This window comes from Narcine bancroftii, chromosome 1 (genome assembly GCF_036971445.1).
Source record: "Narcine bancroftii isolate sNarBan1 chromosome 1, sNarBan1.hap1, whole genome shotgun sequence".
Classification (NCBI taxonomy): domain Eukaryota; kingdom Metazoa; phylum Chordata; class Chondrichthyes; order Torpediniformes; family Narcinidae; genus Narcine; species Narcine bancroftii.
This window is the reverse complement of record NC_091469.1, coordinates 481,345,341-481,360,759: the sequence shown is the minus strand read 5'-3', so window position 1 is coordinate 481,360,759 and position 15,419 is coordinate 481,345,341. Positions and strand designations below refer to the sequence as shown.

The 15,419-nt window shown below is 38.6% G+C and overlaps 1 protein-coding gene across 14 annotated transcripts in view; it reads left to right on the top strand.

Moving 5' to 3' along the window:
• LOC138751919 (obscurin-like) overlaps positions 1-15,419 on the top strand; it is a 755,203-nt gene that overhangs the window by 419,731 nt on the left and 320,053 nt on the right. For all 14 annotated transcript variants that reach the window (XM_069914884.1, XM_069914878.1, XM_069914879.1 and 11 more), the window contains one exon: positions 8,730-9,002. In XM_069914884.1, coding sequence (XP_069770985.1) covers positions 8,730-9,002 — 273 coding nt within the window. The remainder of the gene's footprint in view (positions 1-8,729; positions 9,003-15,419) is intronic.

The following is a 15,419-nucleotide window of genomic DNA, read 5'->3' as shown; positions in this document are numbered from 1 at the left end:
AACCCTGAACTCATCCATTCGCATGCGACCATCATTAGTAGTTTTATCCCAATTTGGGTTTACTAGGGGAAATTTAGCTTCTCCAGGTATCGCCTCTGGCCCCCCTTGGTGTTCCCTATCCCAGACTTTGATCCCTGCCTGGCGGATCATCCCACGCTCGTCCAAAGTAAATAAAGCCTTAAAGATAGACATTAATTCATCCCAGGTATATATATTAGGCCTCAAAAATTGATCTAATTGTTCTGCACATCCTTGAGGGTCTTCTATCAGAGAGGTCATTTCCTTCTTAAAATTGCGCACCTCAGTACTAGTCAAAGGCACATTCACAAATCCGAGACCCCCTGCATCCCCTCCCAAGGGAACCCCTCGTAAAGGTCTCATCCAGTTAGTTTCTGACTTATCTCCTCCTCTATGATGGTTAGGTTCTTGCCCTCTGGGAGACAAATCAAAGAGTCCTGCCCCTTCCTCCCGAAGGGCCTCACACTGTTCTTCTGAATGACCTTCACAATCAAAGTCTCCTCCCTCTCGTGTCAATTGAGGCGGTAATCTTGCACTCTGTAAGCGAGTCATCATACCACTCCTACTTTCTCCTTCTTTCTCTAACTGTGGGGGAGGAGGGGAAGATGAAGAAGGGTAAAGCGTAGGGGAGGGGGAAGGAATGGGAGCCGGCACAGGGGAAACATAAGGTGGAGGAAGGAAATGTAACACATCCCATCCCTTTATTTCGGGTGCAGAAGGTTCCTTATCCTTCTTATTTCTAAATTCCTTCTCGCTCAAAATCATTTGATCAGACGATCCACTAAGCTAACAGGCTGCATATTCTCTACTCTTGATATTATCTCCTTGATTTTGGTAGAGCCAGATGTTCAATGCCTGACACATCCAGTCCTCGTCAGATCCGAACTTTGGCCAATATACCGCACTCCCCTTTATCGGATTCTTAACCCATTCCTGACAACAATACCTGACCATGGTCTGCTTATCCTTCTCACGGGTTTTTCCCGCACCCCAATTGGATAACATTAATCCTAACGGACTATGTTTTGGTATCTTATTCCCCTTTCCTTCTTCAGGACTTTTTCCCTTGCTACTTCCTCCTCCCATATTAGCAGGAAAATAAAATTCCTCTTACCGGAATCTAGTAGCTATTCCTAGCGCGCTTCTTTAACGTCCTCCCGTCGTTTGTTCTCAATGCCTCTTCTCGGATATCACTCGTTTCGTCATCCGGGAGTCCAGCTGAATCAGCCGGGGTGCACCTACCCCTGTAGTCAGGCGCTCTGTCAGTGGAGGGAGTGCGATCCCAGACGATCCCCCAGTTGTGAGAAGCAGAGGTGCCTTCACAGATTTCACTCAAGACAAAAATTGAGAACAAAGAACATTTATTATACTATTACAACAATGCAAAGTTGGGTGCTTCCCCTTACCCTGGGAATACACACTGATACTGGGGTTTACCCAACTTTTTGTACATTTCATTTCAGTACAGAGGTACCTTCCCCCTTAACATTCTTCTGCCTCCTGGATTGGTTTAGCATTAGGTAATTTTGTCTACGTGTATTCTAACTTCTTATCAGTTTCTGTGTCTTCCTGCAAATGTTTACCAGGAGATATCATGTCTTTGTTCTTTGCTCATTAATCAACCCCCAAGACTTGCTAAATCTATCTACTTGCTATCCTGTTTTGAAGACCCTTATTATACTTGTTTAAACCTTCCTCACATTCCATGATCCCCTCACCCCGATTTAACCCATCATACTTCATTCTTAATTAGCACTTACTTGACTCCTGACATTCCAGTATCCCTTACAGTAAGATGATGGGAAAAATATTTGATGGTTTAATCCATTATTATTGATTTACAATCCAAATGAAATACTACCAATGCTGCAAATCTGAAATATAATCAGAAAATGTTGAGTTTTAGTAGCTTAAGCAACAAAGGTGGAATTGATGGCTTTGTGGCTGTGTTTGTGGATAATACAAAGATAAGTGGAGGGGCAGGTAGTGTTTAGAAAGCAGGGAGTCTGCAAAGGTTTGGTGAATGGACAAAGAAGTGGCAGATAAACACAGAATAGGGAAGTGAAGACTGTTTTTATATATGGAGAGAATTCAGAAATCCGAGATCCAAAGGGACATGTGAGTGATTTCCTAAAGGTTAATTCGAGTCAATAGTAAGGAAAGTAAATGCAGTGCAGAAGACTGGTATATAAAATATAAGATATAATACTCTAAAACTTTAATAGACATCGGTCCAACCATATTTGGAGTATTGAGAGCAGTTTTGGGCCCCCTATTTAAGAAAAGATGTGCTTGCATTGGAGAGGGTCCCCAGGAAGTTTACAATAATGATTTCAGAGATGTGTGGGTTTATGAACGAGGTACATTTGATGGCTCTGTGCCACTACTCACTGGAGTTAGGAGGCTAAGAAGGAATCTCATTGAAACCTACTGATATTGGGACAGCAGGGAAGGCAACCTCATTGAGTACATTTAAAATGGAGGCCAATAGATTTTTGCAGAGTAGGGGAATTAGAATTATAGGGTAAAGGCTGTGTTCATGGCCAAATCGCCCAAAATCATCATCAGGCTTGATGGGCCAAATGGCCTAATCCTGGCTCCTGTTTCTTATGTGGCTATATTGATAGGCCTGGATAGAGTGGACGTGGAGAACGTGTTTCCAGTAATGGGAGAGTCCAGGAGCAGAGGGCACAGCCTCAGAATATAAAAATGACACTTTAATGGTGAAAGGAGAGAAGTTTAGGGACAACATTGGGGGGGAATTTCTTCACACAGAGAGTGGGGGGAGTGTGGATGAGCTGCCAGCTGAAGTGATGAATGTGGACTCAATTTTAACGTTTTAAAGAAAAATTTGGACAAGAGCATGGCTGGGAGGGTTAAGTGGAGGTCAGTGGGACCATGCAGAATAATAGTTTGGAGCAGGCTAGAAAAGCTGAAGGGTCTGTTTTCTGTGCTATGGTGTTCTGTGGTTCAAACAGACATGAAGAAAAATTTATTTATCCAGAGGTGATAAATCTGTGGAATTAATTGCCACAGTTGTGGAGGCTAACTTATTGCATATACTTAAAGCGAATGTTAGTAGGTTATGAGTGGTGGGGGCGTCAAACGTTACAGGGAAAAAGCATGTAATGGATTAAATCATGATTCAAATGCCAGAGCAGACTTGATGGGCTGAAAACTGATGAATTTACCATGCTGTATGTCTAAATTTTAAAAAAAGTTAATTAATGTTGATAATGGAGAAAGTGAAAGGAAGTTGAGGGGACAAAAGGAAAGATGTGGAGCTATTGAATTATACACTGTTAGCTAAAATTTATTTTAAAGATTCATCAACCTGATATGCTTGTGGAAGATCGAAGCACCCGGAAAAAATTACAGCTGCTCCAGCAATGCTGCCATTTTTTTTTGGCTGTCTTTGGCCTGCTTCATTGTTGTAAAAAGCACAACATAAATTGCATAAATTACACTTCTAAATTACACTAATTACTCAAATTATACTATTTTGAAGTCAACTATTTTAGACATTCAGCTTTATATCTCATTTACAGAATTATGTTTTGTGCTCTCTCCTGGTAATATAAATTTAATTCAAGTTCTACTTCCCCAAAGCATATATCAGCTGAGTATTTCCAGTTCATTCTTTTTATTATTTTACTTGATTGGCAAAAGTAAAAATTGTCCACTGATTACAAAATGGATTGCAATTATATGCCTAGTAACTCCAAGACTTTATTATTACCACAAGAAAGACAAGTTTTAATTGAAATAAAATGAAATTTACACTGAAACTACTTTAGCATTAGGAAAGAGAAGGACAAAAGATTTCAAAAGTACTTTGAAACTTTCTTATTTCAACATCTTGCAGAGTTAAAGGGAGAAAACTGTTTTTGGTCACCATTACTATTTGGAACATTTTTTGAAATATGGACATGACTCGCAATATAAATTATCCATCTCTAAACTGATTTTGTGGAAGATGTGACAAGCCACATTCCACTGCAATCCTTTTCAGAGATGATTCTGCAATGTACGGTAGAGAATTCCAGGATTTAATCCTTACATTGATGAAGAGTGAGCAATATATTTTTATATAATTTTATTTAATATAAAACCACTTAACAAGCATATCACAATATTTCAGACTTAATCCAAATACATGTGGTATTTTATATATTAAAAAAGGGAAAAAATTTAAAAAAAGAAAGAGAAACTACCTCTCAATCCCCCCACCCCCAACCCTCTACAAACTAAAAAAAGAAAAATGACAAAAAAAAGCACAAGAGGAGCACTTCACTTTCTGATACTTTTAAATATATATGTTATATATATTCATAGAGACTGATAGGAGAAAGGGAATGTTTGAGATTCATTTAAATTTTAATACAAGTTTTTAAAATATGGGCTCCATATTTCACAAAATGTATGTGTTACGAGCCCAAAGGCTTCAATAGACATTCACCAAGACAAGTGGTTTTTAAAACAAAAGTTATTTTTAATCAACTTTAAACATGAAAATAGAATCAAACTTTAACTTAACTCTATACTTATACTTAACTATACTATACCCAAATTAACCCCTCTCTAATTCTAAGTGCACGTGTATGCAATGTGTGTGTAAATTCAAGAAAAGTTCTTTGGTTCACAGTTCAATCTCACTTCTTCTTCCAAGTTCTCTGGATGCAGGCAACTCTTACACTGTGCACAGAATTTAACATGTATAAAGTTCACAAGGCTTTGGTGCTTGAAAGGTAAATGTTTACCAATCAAGAAGGTTCTTGTAGGGTTTGCAGAGAGAAGTATTTGTTGTTCCAGGATTTCCACAACTGAGGTACCACCTCAAGGTCTCGCTGATGAAACTTGCCCCATCAGGGTTTTCCAGTTGGTAATCTCTTCCTCTAGGCCACCACAAAGCTCCATTTTGATCCACTTATTCCAAGAGAAAGATCAGTTAGATAGCACTTCCAGCCATCCATTGCTTTGGAACATTTCATCAATTCTTCCTGGATTGCTCTGTTCAGTATCCCACACACACTGACTGAGAGAGCTTGTGACCTCTCTCTTTCTCTTCCTCTCTCTCCAACTGAGACTCCAGTAAAAGACATGTGACTCATATGACTTGTAAAACCCCCACCTTCTCCAGCAAATAACAGGAGTTCTTCCTTCTGCTCAAGTTGTTAACAAAAGTATAAACAAAACCCAGGAGTGACCTTTCTGTGAGCACTTTGCAGAAAGGATAATAGACAGCCTGATATGCAAGACAACGGTCAAGCATTTTATGAGCCATTAGCACCTACTGGTGAAATAACAGAGATCCTGGAATGTGAATTCTTCAGTCTTTCAAATAAGATCTGTTTTAAAAATATGTGTATGTGTGTAACCTACTCTAAATCTTACAAATTCCCCATAATATTGTAATCATTACATATGATATTTACCTCTTAAATTGTAAGTTGTATTCCAGTGGAATACAACTCCAAATTTCTGCATGCTATCTATTTATTCCCAAATCAATATCCAACTTCCAAGTTATAGCAATATATTTTCTAGCTATTGCCAAAGCAATTTGAACAAATTTTATTTGATACATATTCAACTTTGATTTCAGTTTAATTCTACTAACATCTCCCAATAAAAATATCATTGGATCCTGTGGGAATCTTACTTTAGTTATTTGTTCAAATAAATTACCCAAATCAAGGCAAAAAGGTTTAAATGTGGAACACTGCCAAGCTGAATGCAAAAAAGTACCAACTTCTTACCACATCTGAAATATAAATCTGAATGAATATAATTCATATTATGTAACTTTTGTGGTGTTAAATACAATGATGAATTAAGTACTTTTCATACTCTGTCTACATATATGAATCCATCTACGTTCATCTAGTTGCTTATTTAAATCTACCTCCCATTTATGTCTTAATTCGAGGCTTCTTTTATAATAATTTATACATCTCTAAAATAAATTTTACATCTCTATTACTTATTAATAGTTCTACTACTGTCTCTGGTGGTAATACTAAATCTTGATCAAAAATTTCATGAAAAAAATCTTGTCTTCATTCTACTAAAAGTAGTAAATTTTCCAGCTTCAAAACATTCTTTAATTTTCTTAATACCACAATTTTGCCAAATTTTAAATATATATATTTTTCATAGAAAATGGAATGTCTATTTTGAAATAAAGGTGTTATTTCAGACATTAAATCTCTTCCTCCATCTCTTTATTAATTTTATTCCAAAGTTCAGTTAAATGTTTCATCATGGGCATTTTTATTTGCTATTAACAATCTTGCATTCCATTTATAAATAAAATGTTGTGGATCAGTTTCTCCTATTTTATTCAAGTTCTATATATACCCATGCTGGAACATGATTTAACTCATACATTACATTAATCTCAACTATGCTGCTTTATAATAATTCATAAAATTGGGGAGCTGTAATCCTCCTACATCATAGTTCCATGTCAAAAACTTCTCCAAAGAAACCCGAGCCATTTTTCATTTCCATAAAAAGTTTCTAACACAAACATTTAATTCCTTAAAAGAATTAAGAAAAATTGATTGGAATAAATACTGTATTCAAGGAAAAACATTCATCTTAACACAATATACTCTACTCATCAAAGTTATAGATAATATATTCCATTTTTCCAAATTTTCTTTAAATTATTTATATTTATTAAAGAAAATTAATTTAAATATTTTTGAAAAATCCATTTTGATCCACATGTGTTAATTTTGGTAAATATTTTGCCAATCTATTTGTTAATGTTTTAGCTAATATTTTATCATCAACATTTAATAATTAAATTGATCTATAAGACGCTGGTTTCATTGGGTCTTTTTTTTGGAATTACTGTAATAATCGCTATTAAAAAGGATTCTGGCAGAGAATGTACCTTCATAGCATAATTTAGTGCTTGCATATGCAGTCAATTGACTCAGCCAGTGCTTGTTTTTGGCTGCCCAAGAAGAATCGTGCATATGTGACATTTGTTGGTGCCTGGTACTGCTTCTGCAGGAACTTCATCACTTCAGAGTAAGTAGTATAGTCTCTTATTGCTTGGAAAACCCAGTGGCCGACCTGAATGTAGAGCACTTCCCTCTTCTTCGCTCTGCACGTCGTTGCACCTCATGAATGCGTGAAGGTCGAATTTAGTCGAGGCCTCTGGATCCTTAGGGTCAATGTCTAATTTATCCACCCATATTACCTTGTTCGTGGTGTAAAATTAAGGTGATTAAATTATACTACTAATCAACCACAATCAGACAGAGAATTGTGATTAATAGGCTTTAATCACTTTAAAGTGTCAGCACAGCTTGCATGTTGCTGGCCCGATTCCAAGGCACATTCTGAGGGAGGGATTTGGACGTAATAGCCTTTATGGGGATATTTTGGAGGGAGGAGTCACAGGTTCAGAGGGCGGACCAGCCCATATAATACATACACACCAATCCTTTATCCTGGATAGTGTTGAACCTCTTTAGAGTTGTCACTGCATGAAGTCAGGCAAGTGAAGAACTTCTCTCATGCTCCTCGACTTGTAAATTAGAGGTAATGAAAGAATCTTGGGGTGTCAATTATTCAACACAAATATACACCTTTTGAGCTGCTTTTGTAATCATGATATTTATATGGCTGATCCAGATGAGTTTCTGGTCCATATGATCCTAGGGATGTTATGGCAGGGAACGCAGTAATAATAATGTAATTGAATGTTAAAGGAAACTTTCTCTTGTTGGACATGGTCATCACCTGGCGTTTTAGCAAGATATTTGCTTACAACTCATCACACCATGCCTGAATTTTGTCAAGTTTTGCTGATTAATTTATTGAGGAGTTCAAATGGAATTAAATAATTCAATTCAATAATCATCAACAAATATTCCCACATGATGGAAGAAAGGTTATTGATGATGTGACTGGGACATTTTCCCAAGGAACTCCATAATGGTGTCCTCGGGCTGGAATAACTGACTTGTCCAACAACTCCACCCATCTTTCTTTGTGCTACTTTTGATCCCCATTCACTTCAGTTTATACAATCCACACCCAGTCAAATGTTGCCCTGATGTCATGAGCAGCCACTTTCACTTCTTGTTTGAAATTCATCTTTTTGTCCACGTTTTGACCAACATTGGTCCATGCATGCGTGGAATCAAGTGGACCAAATGGGCATCGGTGAGTAAATATTGGTAAGTGCTATTGTCATTAGCAGCTTATGTCACTTTGTTGATGATTAAAAGGAAAGGGTTGAGCCAGTAATTAGTTGGATTGCATTCACCTACTTTATCATGGGCATGACGTACCTATTTTCATATACCCACTGGAATGGTTATAAGTGAGTGCAACTGCCATCTGATAATCCAATGCATGTAATGGCAACGAAAGGCTAATTATTTCCCTTTTTTTTCCCCAAATAAATGAGAACATACAGCACAGAAACAGGCCCTTTTGGCCCACGAGCCTATGCCACCCAAATAATCTACAAACCCCGCACATTTTGAAGGGTGGAAGGAAACTGGACCATGCGCAGACATGGGAAGAATGTACAAATTCCTTACTGATGTCTACGATAAATTTATCATCGAATAATCAATGACTGTAAATGGGGTGCATATATAGATTAATTATTATTACTAAAGATGTTATCATAGATAGTTGTAGGCTAATAAGAACCATGATTTTTTTCCTTATTATTGTAGTTCCAGAAGTAAAAATAATTGAAGGCGTGAAGGACGTAACAGTGTTTGCCAATGAAAATGCCGTATTTGAATGCAAAGTTCATCCTGAAAATGTTTCTGATGTGCAGTGGTTGTTAGGTGACACTCCTTTGCAGCACAATGAAATGAATGAAATATCGATTAAACATGGAAACTTCCACATTTTGGAACTGAAGAATGTTACTCAGGATGACTGTGGTACAGTTACAATTAAACTTGGAAAACATAGTTCCTCTGCTAAGCTTCGAGTAAAAGGTAAGAAAAAATAATGGCGCAAACCTCGAGTTTATTGCAAAAGAGGTTGACTGCAGAACTCGGTTGCATGTTATCCGTTGTTTGGATGTGGCCGTTGTTTTTTGGCTTCCAGTTTAGGTTGTGATATGTGTACACACATCTGTGAGATCTGTTGGCGGCCACATTGAGAATGGGACTATTATAGCATGTATGGAGGTTTCATGGATTGTGAAAATGTTTTGTAGTATCAGTCATTGTGTCAATAATTTAGTTCCAACATTGCCAATATGTAATGCACATGATTAATGTATGTACAGGAAGTCAGGCATGGAGATTGCTGGAGCCTTAACAGAGATACTTGTATCCTCTTTAGCCCCAGGTAAAATTCCAGAATAATGGAGAATAGCCAATGTTGTTTCTTTGTTCAAGACAGTGCAAAAAAATATAGGCCAGTGGACCATGCATCAGTGTTTTATTGGATAAAATTCTTAGGGACAGAATTTACGTGTATTTGGAAAAATGTGGTTTTATTTGGGATAGTCAGTACAGAGGAGGTCTTATCTCAAAATGAGTTTTTTTGAGGAGGCGATGAAGATGATAGATAAAGGTAGGGCAGTAGGTATTGTCAACCTCAGGAGTGGCTGAACTACAGCCTTCAGGCCAACTGAGGTCTATTGCTCAATTTTAAATGCCCCAAATGCACTTCATAAACTAAATTACACATTCTTGAACTTTTTAGAACATAGCACAACCGCTCGTAGCAAACTCTTAAAGGAACATGCCACAAAATAAGCAAGAGTCTTAAAACCATTGCAAAGTGCTGTTACATAATGTGTGGATACTGTAACGTTGGAGAAAGCGGAATATGAAAGTGAGCTGGAGAATGCTCTTAGGTGATCAGATGGTCATTAACGGATTGGTGAGGAAAAGTGTGAAGTGCAGACAAATTCTTCATGAATGGGGGATATGGTGACCTTCCAGGACTATAGCTAAGTGCAGGAAGTTTCCAGTAAAACTTTTTAAGATTTGTGAGCAATCTATGAACACTTACATTTAACTGACTTCTGCAATGCAGCTAAATAGCCATGCATACTCTTCCTCCTCCTATGCAGGGGTAGCTAAGCTTACTTAATATAAAACTCACATCTGATAAACTTCAGATGTTTGAGAACCGTAAGACACGAAAGAAATATTACATACGTGTTTTTACTCTTACATGCACATTTGGTTACAAAAAAGTTATTTAAATATTAAGAAATTCATGTATATAATTTAGTGGGTCGACTATTACATGCACACTGCTTTTGACTGCAGTAAGCATCTGCATTGTTGGGACCATTGAGAGCTCGGATGGATGGGCAGAACCGGGTAGTAAGTTTGCTTTTGGGAGCACAGATGAGGGGGCGGCCAGGGCGTCTGGAGCTTGGGTGGGTGGTAAGTCTAAGTTCGGGGCATCAGGAGCTCGATGGGAGGCCGGCCATGGCATCAGTAGCTCGGATGAATGCAATTGCAAGCCATGCCCACTAAAATTACCATTGTGAGCACTGGCTCATACCATTTCTTTTTCAGCCAATGTACTAATGCATGCCACATATTGTACGTCAAAGAGCCACAAATGGATTGAGAGCTGGAGTTTGGCCACCCCTGTCCTATGGCCTGAAAATAAAGTAAATTAAGTCTTTGTTTCTTTAGTATGGAATAAGGACAACTTCCATAATGTATTCTGATATGTGGCAGACATCAGAATAGGAGCAGTTATCCTGATGCCAGTGGCGTATCTAGGTCAAGTGGCACATGTCTGTTTAAAAAAAAATGCCCAAAAAAAATCACCATCACACAAACAGATTGTGGATACAGGTTGCGACTATTTTATTCTATACTTTGAACTACTTTGTGCAGTTTGTTGATCCATTAAATATAACACCAATGAGTTTCTTATTTTTATGTGATGCAATATCTAAATAAATTAATAACAATAACACCCGTCAATTTGCAGATTATTTAATCAGTGATGTATTAATTGGAAAATCTCCATGGGCAGGCAGCAGGGTGGGCTATAACAGCGCCACCAGCCGCCTGGTCTCTGGCACCTGACGGGGCTGCTTCGGCCTTTGGGGCCACTCGATGGCACCAGTGGATCAATGCGATAAATGGTCATCTTCCTTACCCATAATCCCCCATGCATGTATTCCCTCACTGATACTGGCAGAGCAGTTCCAGCTGCTTGGGGGATTATGGGTAGGAAAGACAGCCATTTTTCCCATTGAGCCACTGTCAGGTGCCACTTATGTGCTGGAGCAGCCCTAAAGCAGCCCTATGAGGTGCCAGCCAGGAGCAGTGCTCTGAGGTGCTCAAGTGAGCCCCGGCAGCAAAGCACTGCACCCCTGGGATGGAGGTTGATTATTGGGTAAGGCAAGGACTGTGGCGCCCCCCTGCAAGTGGCACCCCTGTTCTCTGCCCCAACTGCTATACCCTAGATACGCCTTTGCCTGACGCTGCCCTCCATGGACAAAGCCAGCAGATTGTCTTTATATCTGGAGATCAGAGGTCATTAAAAAATCAGCTTAAGTAATGGACCTTTTAAAGCTACACTTTTAGTTAAAATAGGATGAATATTAAATCAAGTATTCAACTCAAAGAACAACTGTTTTTTTTTCAAGAGTACTAAATTCAAAAATCTTTCTGTCGAGGAATTTTACATATTTAAATTTAGGCATACACATCATGACTACAGGCCCTTTTGACCCATGAGCCCATGCCGCCCAATTACATTCCCAATTGATCTGGTGCGATTTGAAGAGTGGGAGGAAGCCAGAGCACCCGTAGGAAACCCACATAGATATGGGGAGAATTTACAGACTTCTTACAGAGAGTGCTGGTTCTGATCCCCAGTCAACGTCATGTAACAGCGTTGCGCTAATTGCCTTGCTAACCATGCTGCCCTCTATTGTATTCTGTTGATGTAATTTGGAGAAATTGTTAATAGAGAGCAAAGTGATAAACTGATTCCTTTGTGACCCTGCATATTTGTGATCTTACAAAGATCACAAATCTAATGATGGCAATAAAACCATTGCTTTGACCATTTCAACAGACAACAGGAGCAATGATTGTGCACTAAGTATGACTGAACACTGGCTGGAGGGAGAACCGGTTATGCAACATCTTGGAGTTTACACTTATAAAAGACATGTCTGAAATGACTCCTCAATTATCTTCGTCCGTGTTTATACCAGTGTGCAATGCATATTAAATACAGATTATACCCTGCTTGAAGTATCAGCGTAAAAAAAGGGTAAATACCTGTAAATTTAAACAAGAAAGCCTGCAGATGCTATGATTTTAGTTCCATACACAAAAGTTCTGGAGAAACCAGCATTCCTTATGCAAAGATATGTAACCAGCATTTCAGGCCTGAGCCCTTCATCAGGGTATGAACAAAAAATAGGCAGGTGCCTGAATAAATTGTTGGAGGGAGGAGCATAGGCCCGCAGGCAAGAGGTCATAGGTCAGAGTACCCAGCTGAGTACTGAAATATTTTCATGGATATTTTCTACATCTGACTCTGACAAGGCATGGTACCCAACTGTTTGAAACAGGCCTCAATTGCACTGGTGCCGAAGAAGAGTGTGGTAACCTGCCTAAATGACTACCAACTTATGGCACACACATCCACAGTGTGGATGTTGTTGAAGCATATCAGCTCCTGTCTGAATGGATACATTGATCCATTCCATTTCGTCTACTGAAGCAATAGGTCTATGTTGGATGCAATCTCATTGGCTCTTCACCTAGTCAGCAAAGATGCATACATCAAGATACCCTTTATATAGTCCGACATTCAATACCATCATTCCTTCAAACCTAATCAGCCACTGTGGATCCTGGATTTCCTCACTTTCAGATTCTAATCAGTAAGAATATCTCCACAATCTCCATCAGCACCCGAGCAACACAGGTCTGTATATTTTGCCCCCTGTTCTACTCACTTTAATCCTATGACTGTGTGGCTTGGATCAACAACAAGATCATTTATAAATTTACTGACGATGCCACAGTAATCGGTGCATAAAAAGGTGCAATGAGTCAGCACACAGAAGGTAGATTGAAAACTTGACTGAATGGTGTACAACTACAACCTCTCAATCAATGTCATTTCAAAACCAAGGAGTTGATTGTTGACGTAAGGAAGGGTAAACCAGAGGTGTACCATCCAGTGATCACTGGGGGAAACAGAGGTGGAGAGGGTAAATAGATTTAAATTCCTGGGAGTCAATATCTTAGAGGATATTGATGGCCCAACATATTAATGTCATGATGAATTAAACATGTCAGCGCCCCTACTTTCTCAGGAGGCTGCAGAGGTTTGGTTTGACATCGGAAAGCTTGGCAAACTTCTGCATATGTGTAGTGGAAACTGGGCTGACTGTGTGCAACATAGCCTGCAATGGTGGTACCAATACCTCTGAGTGGAAAGCACTGCCAAAGGTATTGGACACAGCTCAGTATATCACAGGAAAAGCTCTTCCCACCATCGAGAAAATCTGTGGAACATTGAATTTGGAACAATCATCAAGGATCCACCCCCATCCAAGACATGCCCTGTTCTCACAACTGCCATCAGGAAAGATGTTCAGAAATGGCTGCTATCCTTCCACCATCAGACTCCTAAACAACAGACTCAATTGGAGATTCATTTGAAAATTTATTTTGAACATTATTGATTACTGAATATTTTAATTTTTCTGTATTAGCAGTTTGCTTACATTACTTTCTTTTTCTTGAGTTCATTTTACACTTGCAATAAGTATAAATTCTGCCTGGCCCATGGGAAAATTAATCTCCTAAACTTGAACTTGATATTGGTAGGAGGGCAAAGAGAAAAGTGATAGGGGGTGATGATAGCTACAAGGGTATATGGATGGAAGGACAGAAATCCCTATCCCACCACCTCCCCTCTCCCTACCACTACATGAATCCTCAATGCTAGATGAACACACAGGATTAGCCCAAAATGCGTTGAACAATACAGCACAGGTACAGGACCTTTGCCCCACAATAATCCAAGTCTGGTCCTAATGAAAGTTTCTCAGTTTCAAGATGAGTGGCAACTTTTATACTCAGTGCCATGACCAATGATGGCAAACATGCTGCACACTTTCTTAACCACCCTTATCAATTTGTGTTGTCACTTTCAGGGAGCTTTGAACCGGTACTCCATGATCCCCTGTGCATCAATTGCTCCTAGAATCCTGTAATTTACTGTGTACTTTCCTCTTCCATTTGACCTCCCAAATGCATCATCTCAGACTTCTTCAGATCAAACTCCATCTGCCCAAATTTACAACTGAGCTATATCCTATTGTAATCCTTGGATAACCTTGGATCTTGGTCATTATCCACAATTCCACTCCTCTGCAAACTTACTAATCAGATCAGATACATTTTCATCCAACTCATTTATAAGACTCCGCAGTGATATTTGTGAAATGTTACTTGTCACCGATATCCAGTCAGTGAAATACGCCTCTACTGTCTTCTGCCTTCGTTGACCAAACCTATTTTGGATACAATTTACCAATTCATCATGGATCCAATGGGACTTTATTTTCTGGACCAGTCCATAATGAGGGACCTTGTTAAATGCTTTATTCAAGTTCATGCAGACCACTAGTGGCCAAACTTTATTGGTTGAGGGCCTCATACAGAAAAATATAAGGAGTCACAGGTCAAACAATATGAAACCTGGCAGTTTTCAATGGTATTTTTATACCAGAAAACCCATGCCATTGAAAATTCATTTTCTATCTAAATAACTATATGATACTACACGAACAGTTTAACTGCTGACATCAGTTTATTGATGTGCTCATTGCAGTAGGGATTTCTGTATCTTCTGCTCTTTAATTTTAAATGAATACAATAAAACTCTCATTCATGCAGCAGAACCAAATAAAAAAGCTGGATGTAAAATAAGAGCAAGAGAAAAGATCAAGAAAGGGATAAGGCAGTCTTCAACATTCTTCCACAACTTTCAGTGTATGGAGTTTATAGCCCAAGTGTCCACCTTAATGATTATGATGTAATACATAAATCTGTAGATAGGCTATTAAAATTGACAGATTCCTTGTAAATCAAGGAAACACACGTCCCCTTTACTTCTGTGAAAAAAGATTCATTTTTCCAACTATCTTTTAAATTTTTACTACTCCCTTGCTATTTTCTGTTTCTTCGTTTCGCGAAAGTCCACATATCAGAAGACCTTTCCTGGAGCCAGCACATCAATGTAATCCTGAAGAAGGAATACTAATGCCTCTACTTTCTGAGAGGTCTATGAGATTTGGCATTTTAGAAGGTAGCAAACATAGCTAAGTCCATCACAAATTCTAATCTCCCATCCATTGAAAATATCGGTGTGAAATGCTGCATCAAGAAGCC